This window comes from Rhinopithecus roxellana, chromosome 19 (assembly GCF_007565055.1).
Source record: "Rhinopithecus roxellana isolate Shanxi Qingling chromosome 19, ASM756505v1, whole genome shotgun sequence".
NCBI classification, from domain to species: Eukaryota; Metazoa; Chordata; class Mammalia; order Primates; family Cercopithecidae; genus Rhinopithecus; species Rhinopithecus roxellana.
Genome location: NC_044567.1, coordinates 53504757 through 53524709, shown reverse-complemented (window position 1 = coordinate 53524709; position 19953 = coordinate 53504757). Strand labels below are relative to the sequence as shown.

General features: G+C 55.4%; 1 protein-coding gene across 1 annotated transcript in view; it reads right to left on the bottom strand.

The window, feature by feature from the left end:
- Positions 1-244: 244 nt before the first annotated feature.
- Positions 245-19953, bottom strand: part of CAMKK1 (calcium/calmodulin dependent protein kinase kinase 1) — a 34069-nt gene continuing 14360 nt past the window's right edge. The window contains 7 exon segments of the mRNA XM_030923817.1: positions 245-2242; positions 5903-6006; positions 9012-9140; positions 9363-9450; positions 11464-11537; positions 12346-12399; positions 15797-15996. Coding sequence (XP_030779677.1) covers positions 2170-2242; positions 5903-6006; positions 9012-9140; positions 9363-9450; positions 11464-11537; positions 12346-12399; positions 15797-15996 — 722 coding nt within the window. The 3' untranslated portion in view covers positions 245-2169.

Here is a 19953-nt window from a genome sequence, read left to right as displayed (position 1 = left end):
GGACCCACCCAGGAGCCTCAGCTGTACCCTGGACGGCAGCCCCGTCACCTCCTGAGCCAGCCCTTCCCTCTCCCTCCCTTCCCCAAGAGCACCTCTCACCACTGTCCTGCTCAGGGACTTAGGGTGCCTCAGGCGCTTCCCAGAAAATTCAACAAAGCCAGCTGTTCCAGCTGCTGAGAAAGAAAGAACATGTATCCAGATGCAGAAAATGTACACACAAGCCTTTTTTTTTTTTTTTTTTTTAAACTCAAGAAAGGGCTTTTATTGTTTGTAACTCACTTCCTGGGAAGTTAATTTTTAAAACACTCTTATAGAGTTTGCTCATCGCTTGTGCTACATTCAGAAACGACAACGCCAACCAGAACCCTCAGTGACGGGGTGAGCATCCCAACTGAGCCCACCCCGCAGAGCTTTCCAAGGGTGGGTCCGATCGATGTGGTCCCCCCAGACCAGACGCTCAGAGATGCTCAAGAAACACTTGGGGATCAGTGATTGGCTCTTCACTTGCCTTCCACTAACTCTATAAAAGTGTTCTTAAAAACAGTACCGAATAACTTCTTAAGCCCCGGGCCACACTCTGCCTTAGCACAGAGGAGCCGGGGAGAAACGTGGACCCACTGACAACGGGGCACATTCGGGCTCCTATAGCCTTAAATAGACGTAGAAACTGTATTACAGATGCGTGTACCAGTGCAGGACATACGAGTGAGCTGTGTGCAGCAGATGGGCACGCGCGTGCGTGTGCGCGTGGAGAGGCGACATGCACCCACAGGCGCGGAGATGCAGCGGGATCCGGGTTTCTCCCCCAGCCAGCCTCCCTTCTCCAAACAAGCCCTCCTCCAAGGGGAAACCCACACCTGTGGCCAAAATCCCTCGTCCATCCATGTTTCCAGGGCAGTGTCCGAGTCCTGTGTGATTTCCCTGTGGGGGTCCACCTCTATGAGCATTTGGTCAGCAAACGCCAAGCCGGCCAGCCAGACACTGATCCCAGAGAGAAGGCGAAGGCTGCTTCGGAAGAGCTGTGTCTGCACGCGCTCCAGCACCCCCGCTCTGAGCAGGCTGACTGCTGATGTCCTCAGGGTGAGGCAGCTGCCGCAGAGGCCACCTGCCGGCGTGCACGCCCCTCCAGGTTCTGTGTCTCGTGATCCCTCCAACCTGGACAGTGTATCCTTCATTGTAGGAATGTGAGTGCAGCTCTTGGGGCCAGATGGGTAGGCCAGTGTAGGATGAGAGGCTGGGTTCCAGTTATTTCAGCACGTGCAGGGCCACAGGCCTGTCACGTCCGTGGCCCTCAGTCAAAGTCAGCCCCGGTGTCTTCTCCAGCCTCAGCTCTGGGGAACCATCAAGGGAGGGAGCGAGATGGGCAGGGACAATGTGGTGCTTCCGTTTCAGGCCTCTGCTCAGAGCTTGATTCCGTTCAGCCCACTTTCCAGATAACGCTGAACGTGAAACACGGTCCAGGAAAGTTAGCTCCGTCCACTCGGCTGCCAAATAATGGTGGGGTGTGCTGGGAACCACCGAAGCTGTAGGAAAGCTCGTGAGATGTTCCCAAGCAGGGCCTCTCCCCTGAACCCCCAGGTTAAAAACAAAAGTAAAAGACAACAAAAAAGGAATCAGAATTCTCCAACACTGGCCCTCTCCCCAGTGAGGGGTCCGAGCCCGCACACCAGCATTTGAGTAGACAAGAGCTCTGGTGCCACCACCCCAAGGTGGGCAGGGTACCCCCCTCTCCACCATATGACTGTGGCAGCTGAGCCAGGCCTGCCCGGCCCCAGTGGGAGGTCTCTTCAGTTGCAGTAAGCCAGGCCTCCACCTGCCATCTTGGTCTCCTGCCTCTGCTCCTGCCCTGGGCCATGCCAACCAGCCGGGTGGCGTTTCTGAGGCTCCATGGGCACCTGGTTTCCCCACAGAATGGGTCAAGCCAAGAAGGGCCAGGAAGAGGAGGATGGCCTCGTGGGAGCCCTGCCCCCAAGACCCCAAATGACATACATTCCAGTCCTGTCCCTGGACGTGCGTGCGTGGCGGTCATGCAGCACGATGGGGGAGGGGCGGGAGCAGGGCTGCAGTCCCCAGCCCCTGCCCGCGGGGGCGGCTGTTGCATGAGGGCGGTGGGCCTCTGGAGGCGCGGGATGAGTATGCTGTCGGGTGGCCCTGGGTGCATGCAGGGGCTCAGGATGCAGCCTCGTCTTCCTGGACGCCGGGGAGCTCTGGGCTCTTGCCCCCTTCGCCACATCCTTCTTTCCTGTTCAGGGGACATCAGGGTCAGAATATACCCTCAGGGAGATACTCTCCCTCACACATAAAGGAATTTGAATCCCAGAATCTCTCAAAGCCTCCTTCACCCACTGCTCCAAGCTTGGCCTCCCTCTGGCCTCCCTGCATCACAGCAATTGCTCCTTGGCGGTCTCCCAGCCCCCAGCCTCAGCCCACAATACCTCCGTGGCCCCCCACTGACCAGAGATGAAGTCTAAAGCTCCCAGCACAGCCTCTGGAGCCTCTCACAGTCTGACCCAGCTGACTTCCCTACATCTTCTATCAGCCTGGTCAAGGGCCTTCTCTCTGTGTGTGTAGTTTTGTCGTTGTTGTTTTGAGACAGCGTCTTGCTCTGTCGTGCAGGCTGGAGCGCAGCGGCGCGATCTCAGCTCACGGCAACCTCTGCCTCCCAGGCTCAAGCGATCTTCCCACCTCAGCCTCCTGAGTAGCTGAGACTACAGGCACATGCCACTACGCCCAGCTAATTTTCTTTTTTTTTGAGATGGAGTCTCACTCTGCCGCCCAGGCTGGAGTGCAGTGGCGCGATCTCGGCTCACTGCAAGCTCCGCCTCCTGGGTTCACGCCATTCTCCCGCCTCAGCCTCCCGAGGAGCTGGGACTACAGGCGCCTGCCACCATGCCAGGCTAATTTTTTGTATATTTTTAGTAGAGACGGGGTTTCACCATGTTAGCCAGGATGGTCTCGATCTCCTGACCTCGTGATCTGCCCATCTCGGCCTCCCAAAGTGCTGGGATTACAGGCTTGAACCACCGCGCCTGGCAGCCTAATTTTTTTATCTCTATAAAAACAGGGTTTCACCATGTTGCCCAGGCTGGTCTCAAACTCCTGGGCTCACGTGATCCACCCACCTCAGCCTCCTAAAGTGTTGGGGTTACAGGCGTGAGCCACCGTGCCTGGCCTGAGGGTCTTCTGTATTGACCTCAGTCGGCCCCCAGCAGATCTGGGTAGAGGGGCTTTCATTTTGCTTTTTTCTTTGCTTTGTTCACAGGGCAGAATCCATCTATCAGTCTTAGTCTTCTGTTACATATTCAACAGATTTATGTGTTTAATTTTCCTCCCAAAATGTCTTTTTTAAAAAATAATCAGTAAATGGGTTTTGATATCTTTAAAAAGGACCAACCCCACTTAACTCTACTACAGAGTTTCTACAATTATCCCAAAGTATAAAAAACAGTTTATGGCCAGGCACAGTGGCTCACACCTATAATCCCAGCACTTTGGGAGGCTGAGGTGGGCAGATTACCTGAGGTCAGGAGTTCAAGACCAGCCTGGCCAACATGGTGAAATCCCGTCTCTAATAAAAATAGAAACATTAGCCGGTGTGGTAGTAGCATGCACCTGTAATCCCAGCTATTTGGGAGGCTGAGGCAGGAGAATTGCTTGAATGCAGGAGGCAGGGGTTGCAGTGAGCCGAGATTGCGCCATTGCCCTCCAGCCTGGGCAACAAGAGCGAAACTCCGTCTGAAAACAAACAAATAAACAAAAAAACCAAAACAGTCTATGAAGGATAAACATTGGGACTTGATGATGAGGTAAAATCTACTTTCAAAGTTAGACCTAGAGACAGGGTGTGGTGGCTCATGTATGTAATCCCAGCACTTTGGGAGGCCGAGGTGGACAAATTGCTAGAGGCCAGACGTTCAAGTTCAGCCTGGGCAACATGGCAAGACTCCATCTCTATTGAAAAATAAAAGCTCTACCGCCAAATTAAACTTGGGTCACAGAATTCTATAATTTTATAGCTGGAAAGTATTAAGCCCAATCTTGTCACTCTGTTTGCCAGGTACAACCTAGGTACCGTCTTTATCCTGTGTCTGTCTTGTCCCACCACTAGAGGGTGCTGGACCATAGGCTCTGAGTCAGAGGGACCAGGTGTCCAGGTTTACTGGACACAGTCCTGATTCCACCTGTTGTCCTGGCATAATTATTATAAATAAATAAATATATATATATATATATATATATATATATATACACACACATATATATATTTTAGACAGGGTCTGGCTTTGTCACCCAGGCTGGAGTACAGTGGTGCAATCTCGGCTCACTGCAACCTCCACCTCCCAGACTCAAGCAATCCTCCCACCTCAGCCTCCTGAGTATCTAGGACTACAGGCATCCACCATCACGTCCAGCTAATTTTTAATTTTTTTTTTATAGAGATGGGGTCTTGCTACGTTGCCCAGGCTGGTCTTGAACACCTGGGCTCAAGCAGTCCTGCCTTGATCTCCCAAAGTGCTGGGATTACAGGCATGAGCCACCGTGCTGGCATAATTATGAATGGCTTCCCCTTTCACTCTCAAAAGTGTCCCCATTTGGATGTCAAATTATATATGTCCCCCCCCAACACACACACTAAGCACAATTCCAGCATCAGGGGCCTGTATTCCTAGATGAATTCAGAGAATCCTCCCCCAGCCGCAACTACCTCACTGGAGAGATGATAGAAAAACTGCAGTTGGGATCTCCAGGCCTCTTCCAGGCCCCACACCTCATTATGTGAATCTCCCTGGGTGCAAGCACTTCCAGCAGGGAGCAGATGTCAGCTTGTCCACTACCAGGGGACCCAACTCTTCTGAAGGGCCCTCTTACGAGAGGGAGACCTCACCGGACACCAACATGGTGGTCCCGGACAGGCCCGCGGACAGTGCAAAGCCAAGGCACCCGGATGGCGCCTGGCGCTGGGAGTGCCAAGGGGAGTGCGCCTTCCACACAGAGCAGGCCAGGGTGGGGCAAGCAACCCTGCCAGCCCCTTCCCTGAAGCTTCCCTCTGGGGCCAGAGGAAGGCAGTGGCTGTTCCAGGACCATGCTGTGGTTCAGGACCCCGACCGTCTTCTCTCTGCAGGTTTGTGTACAAACTCCAGCAGGCCTTATCAGCGTCCCAGGCTGGCTTGTATTACAGTGGAAGAAGGTGGAACTGCTGAGGACGAGGCGCACAGGCTCGAGGAGCTGCTTTTCTGGACCCTCCTAGGAGGTGGCGAATCCACGGGCATGGCTTACTGTGGGGAGCCCTCGGCAAATGCGGGTTCCTCTCCCATGGTCCACGGGCCAGCCTGTCCCTGCTTACTCACTGGACAAGCACTCGCAAAGCGCTGACTGGGCGCACAGCCCCAGCAATGGCTGCAGGCAGCCTGGGCCACTCGGGAGAGCAACCAACAGTCCCCAGGGCCAGGAAGAGGGGCCAGCGCCCCTCCCCTACAGCCCACCAGCCTCCTACAGGGAGCCGACATCAGCCTGTCTGCAAACCTCTGCCAGGCTGCCAAGGGCTGAGGAGGCCACAGATTTGAAGCCCCAGAGGGGCTGGACCCAGTCGGAGAGTGACATCAAGCTTCATGGAAGAAGGGTCTTCCTGCCCCATGGAGGGGTTGCGTGAGCTCCTCATCCCTGGAAGCGTGTATGTGAGGGATGCTGACCCTAGGAATGAAGCAAGGGCCGGGCCCAAAAGGTCCCTTCTAGCCCTGACTAACCTTGGGGACAGAGATGCACACAGGGCCAACTCCAAGACCTGGCCAAGTCCCCAGGCTCTGGCCTCGGCCCAACGACAGTGAGCGTGGGAGGATGGGCCTCAGGCCTCCCCACCCGACTCCAGGGAGCACCCGGCAGGCCTCGGCCCACTAGTACTTACACCAGTAGGTTTCCCGGAGCAGACATGGATCGCTCTTCCCTCCGTGCTTGGGGCTCAAATGGGTTCCCAAAGGAGCGCTTCCTCAGCATGGACTTCACCAGGATCTGAGGAGGACATGGTGGTGTGAGAAGCACAGGCCCCAGGCTCCCAGACACGCCACCTCTGCTCCGATTCCCCGAGAGCAGCTGCCAAGGGGGCCGCAGTGTGGGTCTCATTTCAATCAGCACAGCATGACATGGCGGGGACGACAACACGGGGACTGGCGGCTGGGGGCAAAGCCCTGGAATGGTGAGGAGCTGGGTGCCGCTGATGCGTGAGGAGGGGGGCCGGGACCGGTCCATGAAGGGGCCACAAGGCCAGGCTGAGAGAGTGGGGAGGGCCAGGGCTGGAAGTAGGAGTCTATTAGAAAATACCTTCTCGGCCGGGTGCGGTGGCTCAAGCCTGTAATCCCAGCACTCTGGGAGGCCGAGACGGGCGGATCACGAGGTCAGGAGATCGAGACCATCCTGGCTAACACGGTGAAACCCCGTCTCTACTAAAAAATACAAAAAAACTAGCCGGGCGAGGTGGCGGGCGCCTGTAGTCCCAGCTACTCGGGAGGCTGAGGCAGGAGAATGGCGTGAACCTGGGAGGCGGAGCTTGCAGTGAGCTGAGATCTGGCTACTGCACCCCAGCCTGGACAACAGAGCGAGACTCTGTCTCAAAAAAAAAAAAAAGAAAAGAAAATACCTTCTCGCTACGGCAGCAATGCCATGGAAGATGCTGTGCCATGGAGGATGCTGTGCCATCCTTCCCACCTTCCGGCCGCAGAGAGGATGCCAAGAAGATGCTACTGCATGGTGAACCACAGCCGGTGGCTGAGCCAGGGGGGCTGCCAGGAGGGGGACAGCTGCCGCAGCCTGGCTCTCTGCCTTCGTCCGTCCTTCATGACAAGGACGGTTCCATGCTCTGCCCACAGACACGCTGACTCACACACATGCAGAGAGCCAGCAGCACGCTTGCCAGTCCCTTCACTCACTCGCCTGTCTCCATCCATCCTGTCAACACTGGTCACCACTGGCTGCCTACCGTGTGCTGGACACTGCTCTAGGCACTGGGGCCACACTGAGGCCAAAATTCTTGCCTTCATGTAGCCCTATAGCCTTTTTATTTTTTTGAGATGGAGTTTCGCTCTTGTTGCCCAGGGCTGGAGTGCAGTGGCACGATCTCGGCTCACTGCAACCTCTGCCTCCTGGGTTCAAATGATCCTTCTGCCTCAGCCTCCTGAATAGCTGAGGTTACAGGCATCCACCACCATACCCGGCTAATTTTTTGTATTTTTAGAAGAGACGGGGCTTCACCATGTTGGCCAGGCTGTTCTCAAACTCCTGACCTCAAGTGATCCTCCCGCCTTGGCCTCCCAAAGTGCTGGGATTACAGGCGTGAGCCACTGCGCCCGGCCATCATATAGCTTATATTCTAGTTTCAGGAAACAGGTGATAAGTAAAGAAGAAAAATCAGCAAAATATGTATGTCAGTAAGTGGAAAGGAAAAAATAAAACAAGGAATGGCGATGAGGTGTGACGCAGGGAAGGCTTGCTTCTCTATAGGAGGGGACCTTGGCTCAAAAAGCTGCGGGAAGTGAGGGAGCAGGTCCCGTGGCAGTCGGGGGTGGGGCTCCCCAGGCAGAGGGAAGCAAAATCTGAAGGCTCTAGGGCAGCCTCTTCCATGGCACGTGGCCAGAGTCGAGTGCATGATGCGGGGACGGTGCAGGAGCCCCGCAGAAAAACAGGGCAGGGGGAGGGCAGGCTGGGGGCCTGACTCTGAGGGACATGGCAGCCCCGTGAGAAGCAGGCTCTGAGCTGGGAGGTGACACACTCATGCCCCCAGGACTATGCTGGGTGCTGAGTTGAGCATTGACCCGGGGGATGGGGAGTGAGAGTAGAAGCAAAGGACAGCGTGGGAGGTTCTTCCGGTGGTCTGGGAGAGAGGAGATGGTGGCTAAGACCAGACAAGTGGCCATGGGGACCCCGTGGGAGCTGCCTGGTTCCAGGGACCCCACAGAGCCAAGTAAGCATAGAGGGCAGGGATTCAGCCAGCTGGTCCTAGCTGGGCCGGGACCCTGCAGCAGGGGATCAAGTACAAGGCCAGGCCCTGCCAAGGGCAGTGGCCCTGGCTCTGGCTCCTGGCCTTGTGCTTGCCCTAACTCACTTGACTCTCAGGTAGGGGCAGGGCAAGGGCTCTCAGTGGCCCCAAGTGGCCACCAGGTACTACGTGAACCACTTCCAAGTGCCAACACAGAAGCTGAGCTGAGGAAGAAGAGCAACACTGAAATGTGAGTGGGCTCTGGGGGAGACACAGGCACCATCTAACTGATATGTGGGCTTTGGGGCCACTTCTCCAATCCAAAGGCTGCCCGGGCCATTCCCCTGCCTTGTCCTCGGCAGTGCCTGGAAAACGGAAGTTCAGTAACTGTCTGGATGGAAGGAAATGCTTCTTCCAGTCACAGTGACTGTTGCTGCTCAGCAAGGGCCGTCTCTTTCTTTCTTTCTTTCCTTTTTTTTTTTGAGACAGAGTCTCGCTCTGTCACCCAGGCTGGAGGGCAATGGCACGATCTCAGCTCACTACAACCTCTGCCTTCCAGGTTCAAGTGATTCTCCTGCCTCAGCCTCCCGAGTAGCTGGGACTACAGGCACCCACCACCATGCCTGGCTAATTTTTTTTTTTTTTTTTGTATTTTTAGTAGAGACGGGGTTTCACCATGTTAGCCAGGATGGTCTGGAACTCCTGACCTCAGATGATCCACCCGACTTGGTCTCCCAAAGTGCTGGGATTATAGGTGTGAGCCACTGCGCCTGGTATTTCTTTAAATCGGTTACTCTCCTCACCAAGCCTCCTGGTCTCCTGACCACAAGACCTCCTGATACGGGCTCTGGGGAAGACACAGGTGCCGTCTAACTGATACATGGGCTCACTCCACGGGCCTCAAGCAGAATGGCGGCTCCAGTGGCCCAGGATCACAGCTGGCTGGCCAGTCAGGCCTCTGTCCCCCAACGGAGGCAGGCACAGAGCAAGGCTCAGGCCCCCCAGGCCCTCCAGGACAAGGGAGCATCTACCCCGGCCCTCTTACCACCGTGGTCCAGCTGGGGATGAGCCTGACTGAGTTCTTCACCTCCTCCTCTGTCACCTCCACCACACTGCAGTGCTCCTCCTCCGAGGGAAGGGGCTTCTCCCCATTCTTGGTCACCCAAGGGTGCAACTGTTGGGACCAAGAGGGCAGGGAGAGGGGGAGAGGTCAGGCCACAGGCAGACACTCAGTCAGCAAAGGACTCCAAGCCTTTACCAGAATCACCAGGAGGGGTCCAAAGTCCACAGACCCAAACCCAGCACACACTGCATCCTGGTGTCGATCTCTCCAGAAGGGGAAACTGACGCCTGTTTTCTGTGTCCCAGCCCAGCCCAAGACCTCCAGTTCCCCGACCTTGATGTCTGGCACCCCAATTCTCGTCTCAGGATTCTTGTCTAGCATCTTCAGGATTAGGTCCTTGAGCTCATCGCTGATCTCTGGCCTGGAGAGGGTGAAGGAAGGAAAGGAGGGTGGGATCGCTGATGAGGACCCCTTCCTGTCCACCTCTCCTCCCCACACCCTTGCCCCTCGGATGGGAAGAGTGAGTTCCGGACAGCAGGAGGGAGCTTCCCAAGCGCTTGGAGAGCCTTTCCCGAGCAGGAGGTAAAGTCTCCCTCTGGGACAGAGGCACACACAGAGTTCCATGGGTGCTGGATACCCCACTGGGTGGCAAAGATGGTGAGGAGAGTTGTTTTATGGGACACCAGGGGCTTCGGTCCCACTCACCACCTCATCCTCTTCTACACCCAGAGAAGATCCTCTCTGACAGAGGAGGAAACTGAGGCCCAGTGAGGTTAGCGGGCTGGCACAGTGCCAGCCAGAAGAGTGCAGGCAGAGATGGGAGACTCAGATGGGAGGGAGCGGCCGCCCAGCACCAGGTCTCTCCCATCTGAGTCTCTGACCACATCAGCCCCAGCTCTCTCTGCTCAAACCGCAAGTTTCCTTGCCACCAGTGGTCTTGGGGAGCCCATCCTTCCAAGCCTGGGGAGCAGAAAGCCACTCTCCGGACTGTTGACTTTGGTCCCCCCTGTTGTCTTAGATGCGTCATCCCTTTTAAAATCCCTGGGCTGGGGAGAAAGACATCGCCGGCAGGGGGTACAGCAGGAAGAGAGGCACCAGGGGTACAACTCTGGAGGCCGGGAGGGAAGGCAATCACAGGATGCGGAGGAAATGGACAGAGGCCTGCTGGCTGGTGCTCGGGAAAGGGAGTGAGGCGGCCCCAGATGAGCGGGTGGCAGAACCCGGAGATGCGTGAATGCCAGGGCCAGGGCGTGGCTTTGAGAAGCCTCAGACAAACGTCAGGCCGGAGATGTGGGCAGATTTGTTGAGCTCTGTGTGTCAGGGCTGTCTCCACCCAACTGTGTTGGCTGGACTGGAGGGAGGCCAGCAGCAGTGAGACCAGGGGGAAAGTGGCTAGACAAGTCTGGGGAGGGGCCTGAGGCCTGAATGAGGCAAGGAGTGCAGATGGCAACAAGGCCCAGAGACAGGGAAGAAGAGGGCTCAGCGGGGCTTGGGGACCACATAGGAAATAAGCAGGAGAGAGCAGGAGTCGCTAAGGACAAATCCCATTTCAGTTTCTTTTTTTTTTTTCTGAGACAGAGTCTTGCTCTGTCGCCCAGGCTCACTGCAACCTCCGCCTCCCGGGTTCAAGCAATTCTCGTGCTTCAGCCTCCCGAGTAGCTGGGCCTACAGACGCGCCCTACCACGCCTGGCTAATTTTTATATTTTCAGTAGAGATGGAGTTTCACCGTGTTGGCCAGGCTGGTCTTGAACTCCTAACCTCAGGTGATCTGCCCACCTCAGCCTCCCAAAGTGCTGGGATTACAGGTGTGAGCCACCGCTCCCGGCCTCCATTTCACTCCTGAAATGCACTCCCGAAAAGAGGAGCCAGGGAGCTCAGGCTGGCTGCCACGGTCGCCAAACCATCATGAAGCGAACCACGCATGAGCAAGAGGTCTCCCCCACATCCCTGCTATGCTCAGAGATCTCAGTCACAACGGGAGGAGTGGGGAGGAAGGGTGGCTTGAGACCCAGCCCCCTGACAGCTCTCCTCCAGAGCGTCCTCTTTCCATCTGTGAAATGGGAGCACGCACTGGCATCCTGAGGCTCCCCGACCCTGAGTGGGGGAAGAAGTTTCCCTTGAGTTCAGGGCCTGGGTGGGGCTGGCGCCACCGACCCCAGGCAGGCCTGCGGTGAAGGAGTCGTGTGAATGATGCCTGTGGTCATCCCTGGCCAACTCTGGATCTCAGGGCTCCCATCCGTACAGTGATGTCGCGGAGACCCTTGGCTCCAGAGTCCCACCCGTTCTTCTACTCAGGGGTCCCTCCCGGGGAACAGCACCACCACCTTCATATCTGCAGGCTGGGGTGGGGTCCTCAAAGGGCAAAAGCTCTGCTAAAACTCAGACACCAGGACTGGGTGGCAGCCCCCTCGGTCCCCTGGGTGGACAACTCACTTCTCAGGAAACACCACGGGCTCATTCTTGATCTTCCTGTGGAGGGCCAGGATGAAATCGTCGATGAATGGGCACTGCGGGGTGGAGAGGTAGACAAAGGATGTAGGTCCAGGGCCTTGACCCGTGCCAGGGGACCAGCCCCCCTCCCTTGGTGGGGCCAGGGGTAGGGGGCAGCTCTGGGCTCCCATTAAATGAGAAGGACCTCAACTCATTTGTTCAGGGCCTGGCACACTGCAAATGTTCAACAAATGTTGACTGAATGAATGAGTTGCTGAGGGAAGGATGAGGCTGGGTGCACCCACTGCCATTACTGCCATCTGCGGCCAGGCCAGGCCAGGCCGGGTGCACCCACCGCCATTACCACCACCTGCGGCCAGGCCTCCACTCCCAGGGCCTGGAGCTTGGGAACACGTTCACTGAAATTCCCTCCTGCGCCTTAGTGCGGTCACTAGAGCAGGAGCACCTGCAAGCAGGGATCTCGGTCACGTCAGCATCGGGTGTCCCCAGGGTCCGGCCTCAGCCAGGGTAGGGGTGAAGGACAATTTGTCAAACAAATGAGCAAGGGAGTGAACACGTGGCTCGATAAGTGAATCGCATTAAGGGACAGAGGGACGGGGAGCACTCTGGCTGGGGCGGTAGCAACACCACCACCGGCACCTCCGCTTCCTTGGGTGTCTGCTGTCCTGCGACTCCTTTGCGAGAAGCCCTCCGCAGGAGACCAGAGGAAGACAGAAAAAGCCCCTTCTCTCTCAGCCTTCTCAGAGCCAGGTGGGCTCTTTCAAAAGCCACTTTACTTAAGGACAGAAAGGAAGAGCCTGCATCCGTTGCCTGTGCCCACCTCACTGGACCTGCCCCAGCTCTGCCGGCATCCCCAGCACTCACCTTCCCATAGACAAAGCAGTACAACGTGACGCCGGTGGCCCACACATCCAAGGCCTGGAAAGAAACATGCTCACATCAGTCCCCCAACAGGCACAGCCACCTCTGCCCACCCAGCTCCAGTGGGCTGCAGGAGAGGCCTGCAAGGAATCTCTTCCCTCTGTCATGTACTCACTCAACAAACACTCCCCAGTGCTTGCTCGATGCTGGGCCCCATGCTGAGTGCTGAGGACACAGGGGCGGCCAGAACAAGGCCTCCACCCTCCAGGGGTTCTGAGTCTCCTTGGGATAAGCTCTAACCAGGAATGTTTCCAACTCAACAGGTACAAAACCTCCTTCATCCACAGGGTCACACAGGCCACTCCCATGTCATAGACGCACCCCAGGAATGATAGTATATATGGAACTTCTGCTCACTAAACCAGCTCGGGGGTTCAAGGAGTCATCTCTTCTCCTCATAATCCACCTTCTTCCTGATATTGCAAGCAGCCCCTGCCCACACAGAGGCCCTGTCCACTCACGCCCTCGTCCACTGCCACTGTAACAACTCCTCCAGGCTCCGAAGCACCCCTGGGCCTCCCCACGCCCTGGATGTGTGCTCTCTCTACGTTCTCCTGCTCTGGAATGCCACCTCTTCTGGTATCCGCTTTCTCACTTACGTGAATGATTCTCAGTCTCTACCCACATATTCCTGCCCCAGATGCATCATCTGAATCCAATCAGGGAACACCAGACAAATGCAAACTGACAACATCCTACAAAACAACAGGCTTGTTCTCTTCAAAAATGTCAAGATCGGCCGGGCGCGGTGGCTCACACCTGTAATCCCAGTACTTTGGGAGGCCGAGGCGGGCGGATCACGAAGTCAGGAGATCGAGACCATCCTGGCCAACACAGTGAAACCCCGTTTCTACTAAAAATACAAAAAAATTAGCTGGGTGTGGTGGCGGGCACCTGTAGTCCCAGCTACTCGGGAGGCTGAGGCAGGAGAACAGCATGAATCCGGGAGGCGGAGCTTGCAGTGAGCCAAGATGGCGCCACTGTACTCCAGCCTGGGTGACAGAGCAAGACTCTGTCTCTAAAAAAAAGTCAAGATCAGGACAGACAAAGGAAGGCCAAGGCCCTCTTCCAGATGAAAGCACACCACAGACAAGAAGGTGAACGCAGCAAGTGGCCCTGGATCAGATCCTGGGACCAGAAAAAGAACAGGTTGTGAAGGACAGTATCAGGACAACTAATGACATTTAAATAAGGTCTGTGGATTATACATAATTTTTTTTTTTTCCAGAGTCTCACTCTGTCGCCCAGGCTGGAGTGCAATGGCACAATCTCAGCTCACTGCAACCTCCGCCTCCTGGGTTCCAATGATTCTCCTGCCTCAGCCTCCCAAGTAGCTGGAATTACAGGCGCCTGCCACCACGCCCAGCTAATTTTTGTATTTTTTAGTAGAGACGGGGTTTCACCATGTTGGCCAGGCAGGTCTCAAACTCCTGACCTCAGGTGATCCACCCGCCTTGGCCTCCCAAAGAGCTGGGATTACAGGCGTGAGCCACTGTGCCCGGCCTATACATAAGTCTTATCAATGATGAATTTCCTAATTTTAATCATTGTACTGAGGTTATGTAAGAGAATGTCCCTGTTCTTAGGAAATATCCACTAATGTATTCAGTGATAAAGGGGCATAATACCTTCAATATAACTTTCAAATGGCTCAGAAAAATGTAGTATGAATACAGATAAATAGAAAAAGATGATGAAAAAGCCAGTGGGACAAAATGTCAACAACTGGTGAATCTGGGTAAAAAGACATATGGGATTTCTTTGTACTATTCTTCCAACTTTTCTGTAAATTTAGAATTATATCAAAATAAAACATTAAAAAAAATCTTTATCAACATCGCCAACCTCTTTCTTTCTTTCTTTCTTTTTTTTCTGAGACGGAGTCTCGCTCTGTCGCCCAGGCTGGAGTGCAGTGGCTGGATCTCAGCTCACTGCAAGCTCCGCCTCCCGGGTTCACGCCATTCTCCTGCCTCAGCCTCCCGAGTAGCTGGGACTACAGGCACCCGCCACCTCGCCCAGCTAGTTTTTTGTATATTTTAGTAGAGACGGGGTTTCACTGTGTTAGCCAGGATGGTCTCGATCTCCTGACCTCGTGATCCGCCCGTCTCGGCCTCCCAAAGTGCTGGGATTACAGGCTTGAGCCACCGCGCCCAGTCATCTTTCTTTCTTTTTTAGAGACAAGGTCTCACTCAGTCGCTCAGGCTAGAGTGCAGTGGTGCGATCACAGCTCCCTACAGCCCTTGACTCCTGGGCTCAAGTGATCCACTCCAGCCTCCCGAGTAACCAGGACTACAGGTGCGCACCATCACACCTGGCTAATGTTTTTTTTTTTTTTTTTTTTGAGACGGAGTCTCGCTCTGTCGCCCAGGCTGGAGTGCAGTGGCCGGATCTCGGCTCACTGCAAGCTCCGCCTCCTGGGTTTACGCCATTCTCCTGCCTCAGCCTCCCAAGTAGCTGGGACTACAGGCACCCGCCACTTCTCCTGGCTAGTTTTTTGTATTTTTTTTTAGTAGAGACGGGGTTTCACTGTGTTAGACAGGATGGTCTCGATCTCCTGACCTCGTGATCCACCCGTCTCGGCCTCCCAAAGTGCTGGGATTACAGGCTTGGGCCACCGCCCCCGGCCTTGTTTTTATTTTTTTGTAGAAATGGGGTCTTGCTATGTTGCCCAGTCTTGTCTCAAATTCCTAGCCTTAAGAGACCTGCCTTGGTCTCCCAAAGCACTGGGATTACAGGCATGAGCCACTATGCCCGGCCTCCTGACCTCTTTCCTGGATACTCACATGTGTCCAAATGCCTCTCGCCCACAGCCTCCCTGGCAGTGGGACGGCTGGCACTCCACAGGTAAAACAGCCAAGTGCCTAGGGAACTGCGCCAGACTGTGTAACCTCTTGTTCACATAACTTTGCCTCTGCTTCTGTTGCTTAGGAGAAAGCCCAAACTTCTAGGCCCTTTACCCTCTGTCCCCACCCTGTGCCCCTCTGTTCTCTGGTTCATTCTCTGGGTTCCGGGTCCTGCTCAGATCCTCCCCATTCTTCAAGGAACAGTTCAAATCCTGCCATGTCCCAAGATCTGCAGGGACCCCCAACTTCCCCTGAAACCATCCAGAGGGCAGGAAACAGGGTTCTCTTTGGCTCTGCCTCTTCCACAGCCTGGTCCAGAACCCAGCACAGAGCAACCAACCGTAAATATCTGCAAGGGAGATTTGGGGCCACTGTGCTGGAAAACAGGAGAAAGCCAAAGTTGTAGAGTTCGTCAGGCTCCAAGGGAGAAGCAAATATGTCGCTCCCTAGACACAAGGACCCTGGCACCCTCAGGTTAGAAACTGGGCCCCTGCAGCAAGCTATTACGCCCCCCACAGGAACCCCAGCCTGGCCCAGGGCCTGTGAGTCACCTTCCCACTGAAGCTGTGGCCGGAATCAGAAATGGCCTCGGGGGCCATGAACGCCGGGGTCCCGGCCGTGCTGGACAGTTGAGCATCGTTCCCCTCAAACTGGTTGCTGACACCAAAGTCGGCGATTTTCACGTGCCCGTCATCCCCCAGCAGCAGGTTGGATGGCTTGATGTCCCTGTGGACGATCTTCTGGAAGTGCACTGCAGAGAAAGGGAGCTTGCGCTGAGCGCTGGCCTGGGCACTGCTGTCCAGGACCCCACATCTGTCCTCGCCCGGCCAGGGATGCCGGCTGGGACATCCCAGACCATGCACGCTTTCGTCTGGTGACGACCTGGGAGGAGGACGTCAGGGCCATCTGTTCCATGTAGGTGCACACAGGTGTGAGCAGCAGAGCTAGGACTGGAATCTTAGGAGTCTTTGGACTCCAAGTCCAGTGCCCTCTCCATGACAAACAAGGGACCTGCTGCTGAGTGGGGAGGGCAGAGGTAACTAGGGCAGGAGAGTTGTTTTTTTTTGATACAGTCTTCCTCTGTCACCCAGCTTAGAGGGCAGTGGCGCAATCTCGGCTCACTGCAACCTCCACCTCCCAGGTTCAAGCGATTCTCCTGCCTCAGCCTCCGAGTAGTTGGGATTACAGGTGTCTGCCACCACGCCTGGCTACTTTTTGTATTTTTAGTAGAGATGGGGTTTTGCCATGTTGGTCAGGCTGGTCTGGAACTCCTGACCTCAGGTGATCCCCCTGCCTTGGCCTCCCAAAGTGCTGGGATTACAGGCATGAGCCACTGAGCCCGGCTGGGAGGAGAGTTCTTCCTAGGCCAGCTCTGCCCGTTCCCTGTGAGTGCCATCTGCAGGCCCAAAGCCCATCAAAACCTTTCTCCAGTTCCATCCCCCACCCAGGCTAGGGAAAGATGTCCCTGCTGCTGGGAATGACAGTAAGACTTCAGGGGCCGGGCGCGGTGGCTCAAGCCTGTAATCCCAGCACTTTGGGAGGCCGAGATGGGCGGATCACAAGGTCAGGAGATTGAGACCATCCTGGCTAACACGGTGAAACCCTGTCTCTACTAAAACAAATACAAAAACTAGCCGGGCGAGGTGGCGGGCGCCTGTAGTCCCAGATCCTCGGGAGGCTGAGGCAGGAGAATGGCGTAAACCCGGGAGGCGGAGCTTGCAGTGAGCTGAGATCCGGCCACCACACTCCAGCCTGGGCGACAGAGCGAGACTCCGCCTCAAAAAAAAAAAAAAAAAAAAAAAGACTGTAGTGACTCTGCTATCCTACAGACGTGCCATCTCAGCCCTAGGGATCTGGGCTGATGGGGTTTCAGCGATGGATGGCACCCCAGGCCTTGGGATGAGCAGGATGACACAGCTGGGGTGTAAGGTCAGCCACATACAGTAGGACGAATCCCAAATCAGAAATGACCTAATAGGCTGGAAACCTGCCCTGCTTCCTGGGCCTAGGACCACCACAAAGTGATGGGTGGCTCAGGCTGAGATGGCCGGAAAGGTCCCAGCCAAGAGAGACACTGACCCCATCCCACAACCACCGACCTGTGGGCTCCCTCCTTGGCAAATACCTTCCCTTGGACCAACAGACCCCAGGATGTTGGAGAGGAGGGAATAGAGAAGGCGAGAGAAGAGAGGGGAAGGGAGAGGAGGAGAGGGAGGCTGGGGGCAGAGAGGATGGGTGCCATATAACAATAACCATAAAACCAGTGGCACTTTCTTGATTGCCTACTATGTGCCAGGTGTACATCACACGAGAAATCTGACACACACCCATCAGGGCACAGAAGCTCGGGGGGTGGATATTTGACCATGGAAAGTAGTCTCATGTTCTTATCTCAAACCCTAGCCTCTCCCTTGGACTCCAGCTCTTTACCCACATGGATTTCCAGTAGACATCCTGATAGATAACTAGGCAGCTAGGCATCGATCTATGTCTCTGTATATCTCAACATAGTGTAATAACATGTCTAATTCAGAACTTGATTTCTCTGCCTGCAACTCCCACCACCAACAAAACCAAAACAAAACAAAATAAAACAAAAAGCCCCTGCTGCTCCCCATTCTTTCCCATTCTGTGAAAGGCCAGAAACCTCAGGATCATCCTCAACTCCTCCCCTGAGACCCCACACCCTTCCCATCAGCAAGGTCTGTGAGCTCAGCTGCTCACATCTATTCCAGATCCAACTGCTTCTCATCACCTGCATCGCCGCACCTACCCCCATCGACTGAGGACCAGGCCTGGGCTGCCCTGACCACCGAGCCCTCTCAGGGCAGCCTCAACTCTCCCTTCTTGGGGCCAGAATCACGAGGCAGGTCTTCAGCACCCTGATGCCTCTGCTCATCCACCTGCCCAGCCCCTGGTGCTAACCACTCGGCCCCAGGGAAGGCCCTTCACTGTGATTAGCTGGGTCCTGATGAGGCTTTACCCAAGAACCAGGTAAGATAAACTCGTTTCTTTGTGGAGACTAGGGGATAGCAGACAACAGGACTTCAGTAGAAAGAAGGGACCACAATGGGAAGGAGGTGGAGTCAAGCTGGTACAGGATTGTGCCTGCTACTGACCGTACCAGGGTAAAATGTCCCCTTCCCATCCCATGCCTCTAGACCACTGGTAGGGACTTTCTGCAAAGCCGTCTCCTCTGTGTGCCTCAGTCTCCCCATATGTGCAAAGAGAGTATTAATCTGAAGGCAAAGGAGAGGCTCAAGCAGGATAAAGACAGTCCTGTTTCTGTCACTGCAGGTCAAACCTCAGCCAGATCCCCACCCTGTTCCCCAGGGAAAGAATATGCTCCCAAGAAACCAAGCTAAGATTTTATTTTTTATTTTTATACACGTATGTATGTATTTTGAGATGGAGTTTCGCTCTTGTCACCCAGGCTGGAGTGCAATGGTGTGATCTCGGCTCACTGCAACCTCCGCCTCCCAGGTTCAAGCGATTCTCCTGCCTCAGCCTCCTGAGTAGCTGGGATTACAGGCATGCGCCACCACACCCAGCTAATTTTATATTTGGAGTAGAGACAGGGTTTCTCCGTGTTGGTCAGGCTGGTCTCGAATTCCCGACCTCAGGTGATCTGCCCGCCTTGGCCTCCCAAAGTGCTGGGATTACAGGCATGAGCCACTGCACCTGGCCCAAGCTAAAATTTTAGAGATGGGCATCTCCCCTGGCCCCCAATCCAAGCCAGGACCCTGGGTGTCTAGGGGCTCTCCTCTCCCCAGACCAGCAAGTCACCCCATGCTGACCACACCACCTCCTTGTGAGTGCCGCCTGCAGGCCCAAAGCCCATCAAAACCCACCCCGCTGCCACTGCCTTAATCCAGGCCTCACCATCTGTCACTTGGGCTGCAGAAACAGCCTCCTCCCTGGCCAGCTGGCTGCCTCTCACCCTCTGATGACACACTCCAATCCAGCCCCCACACAGCTGCCAGACAGAGCACAAATCCCATCATGCCCCTCCCCATGCTTAAAGCTCTCAGGGCCTCACAGAGCTGGCAGGATGAAGTCAGCAAAGACCTCAGGGGAGGCATTCCCAGCCCTCATGCTGGGGCCTGGACAGTGTTTCCAGCATCATCTTTCACTAACCACTGCCCTCCTCTGCCCACTGGAGGCTTCAGCCAGACTCCACTTCTCCCCAGACTCAAAGAGTACAGGCCTAGGCTGGGCACACTGTCTCCTACCCCCATCCCTCAAAACCTGAGCAGGGAACTCGACTCATCCCTCAGGACCCGAATCATAAGTAGCCTCTTCGGGAGACTTCCCCAGCCCCCCAGCACTCCGACAGCCTCTGGGCCCCCCGGCCTTGGCAGGCACCACATTATTATCTGCCTGCCTAGATTCCTGTTTCTCCCACTAGGCCTTGAACTCAGGTCTGGGTCTTTCACCCCTATGCCCCCAGGCAAGTGAATGCAGCTAATGACTGAAATGAGACAGAGGCCAAGCTCACCTCACCCTCCTGAGCTCTTATCAGGCTAGGGCCCCTCACAGTTAAACCCACCCTGCCACCATGCCCTGGCCCCATGCCAGGGCAGACTCTCCCCCAGCAGTTGGACATACATCCCTGCCTTCCCGCATCTCTTGAGGCCCCGTGGCAACGCTAAGCTAGGCTAAGAACTCAGCAGAAGAAAGATTCAGAACAGCCAGGGCTCAGACCCAA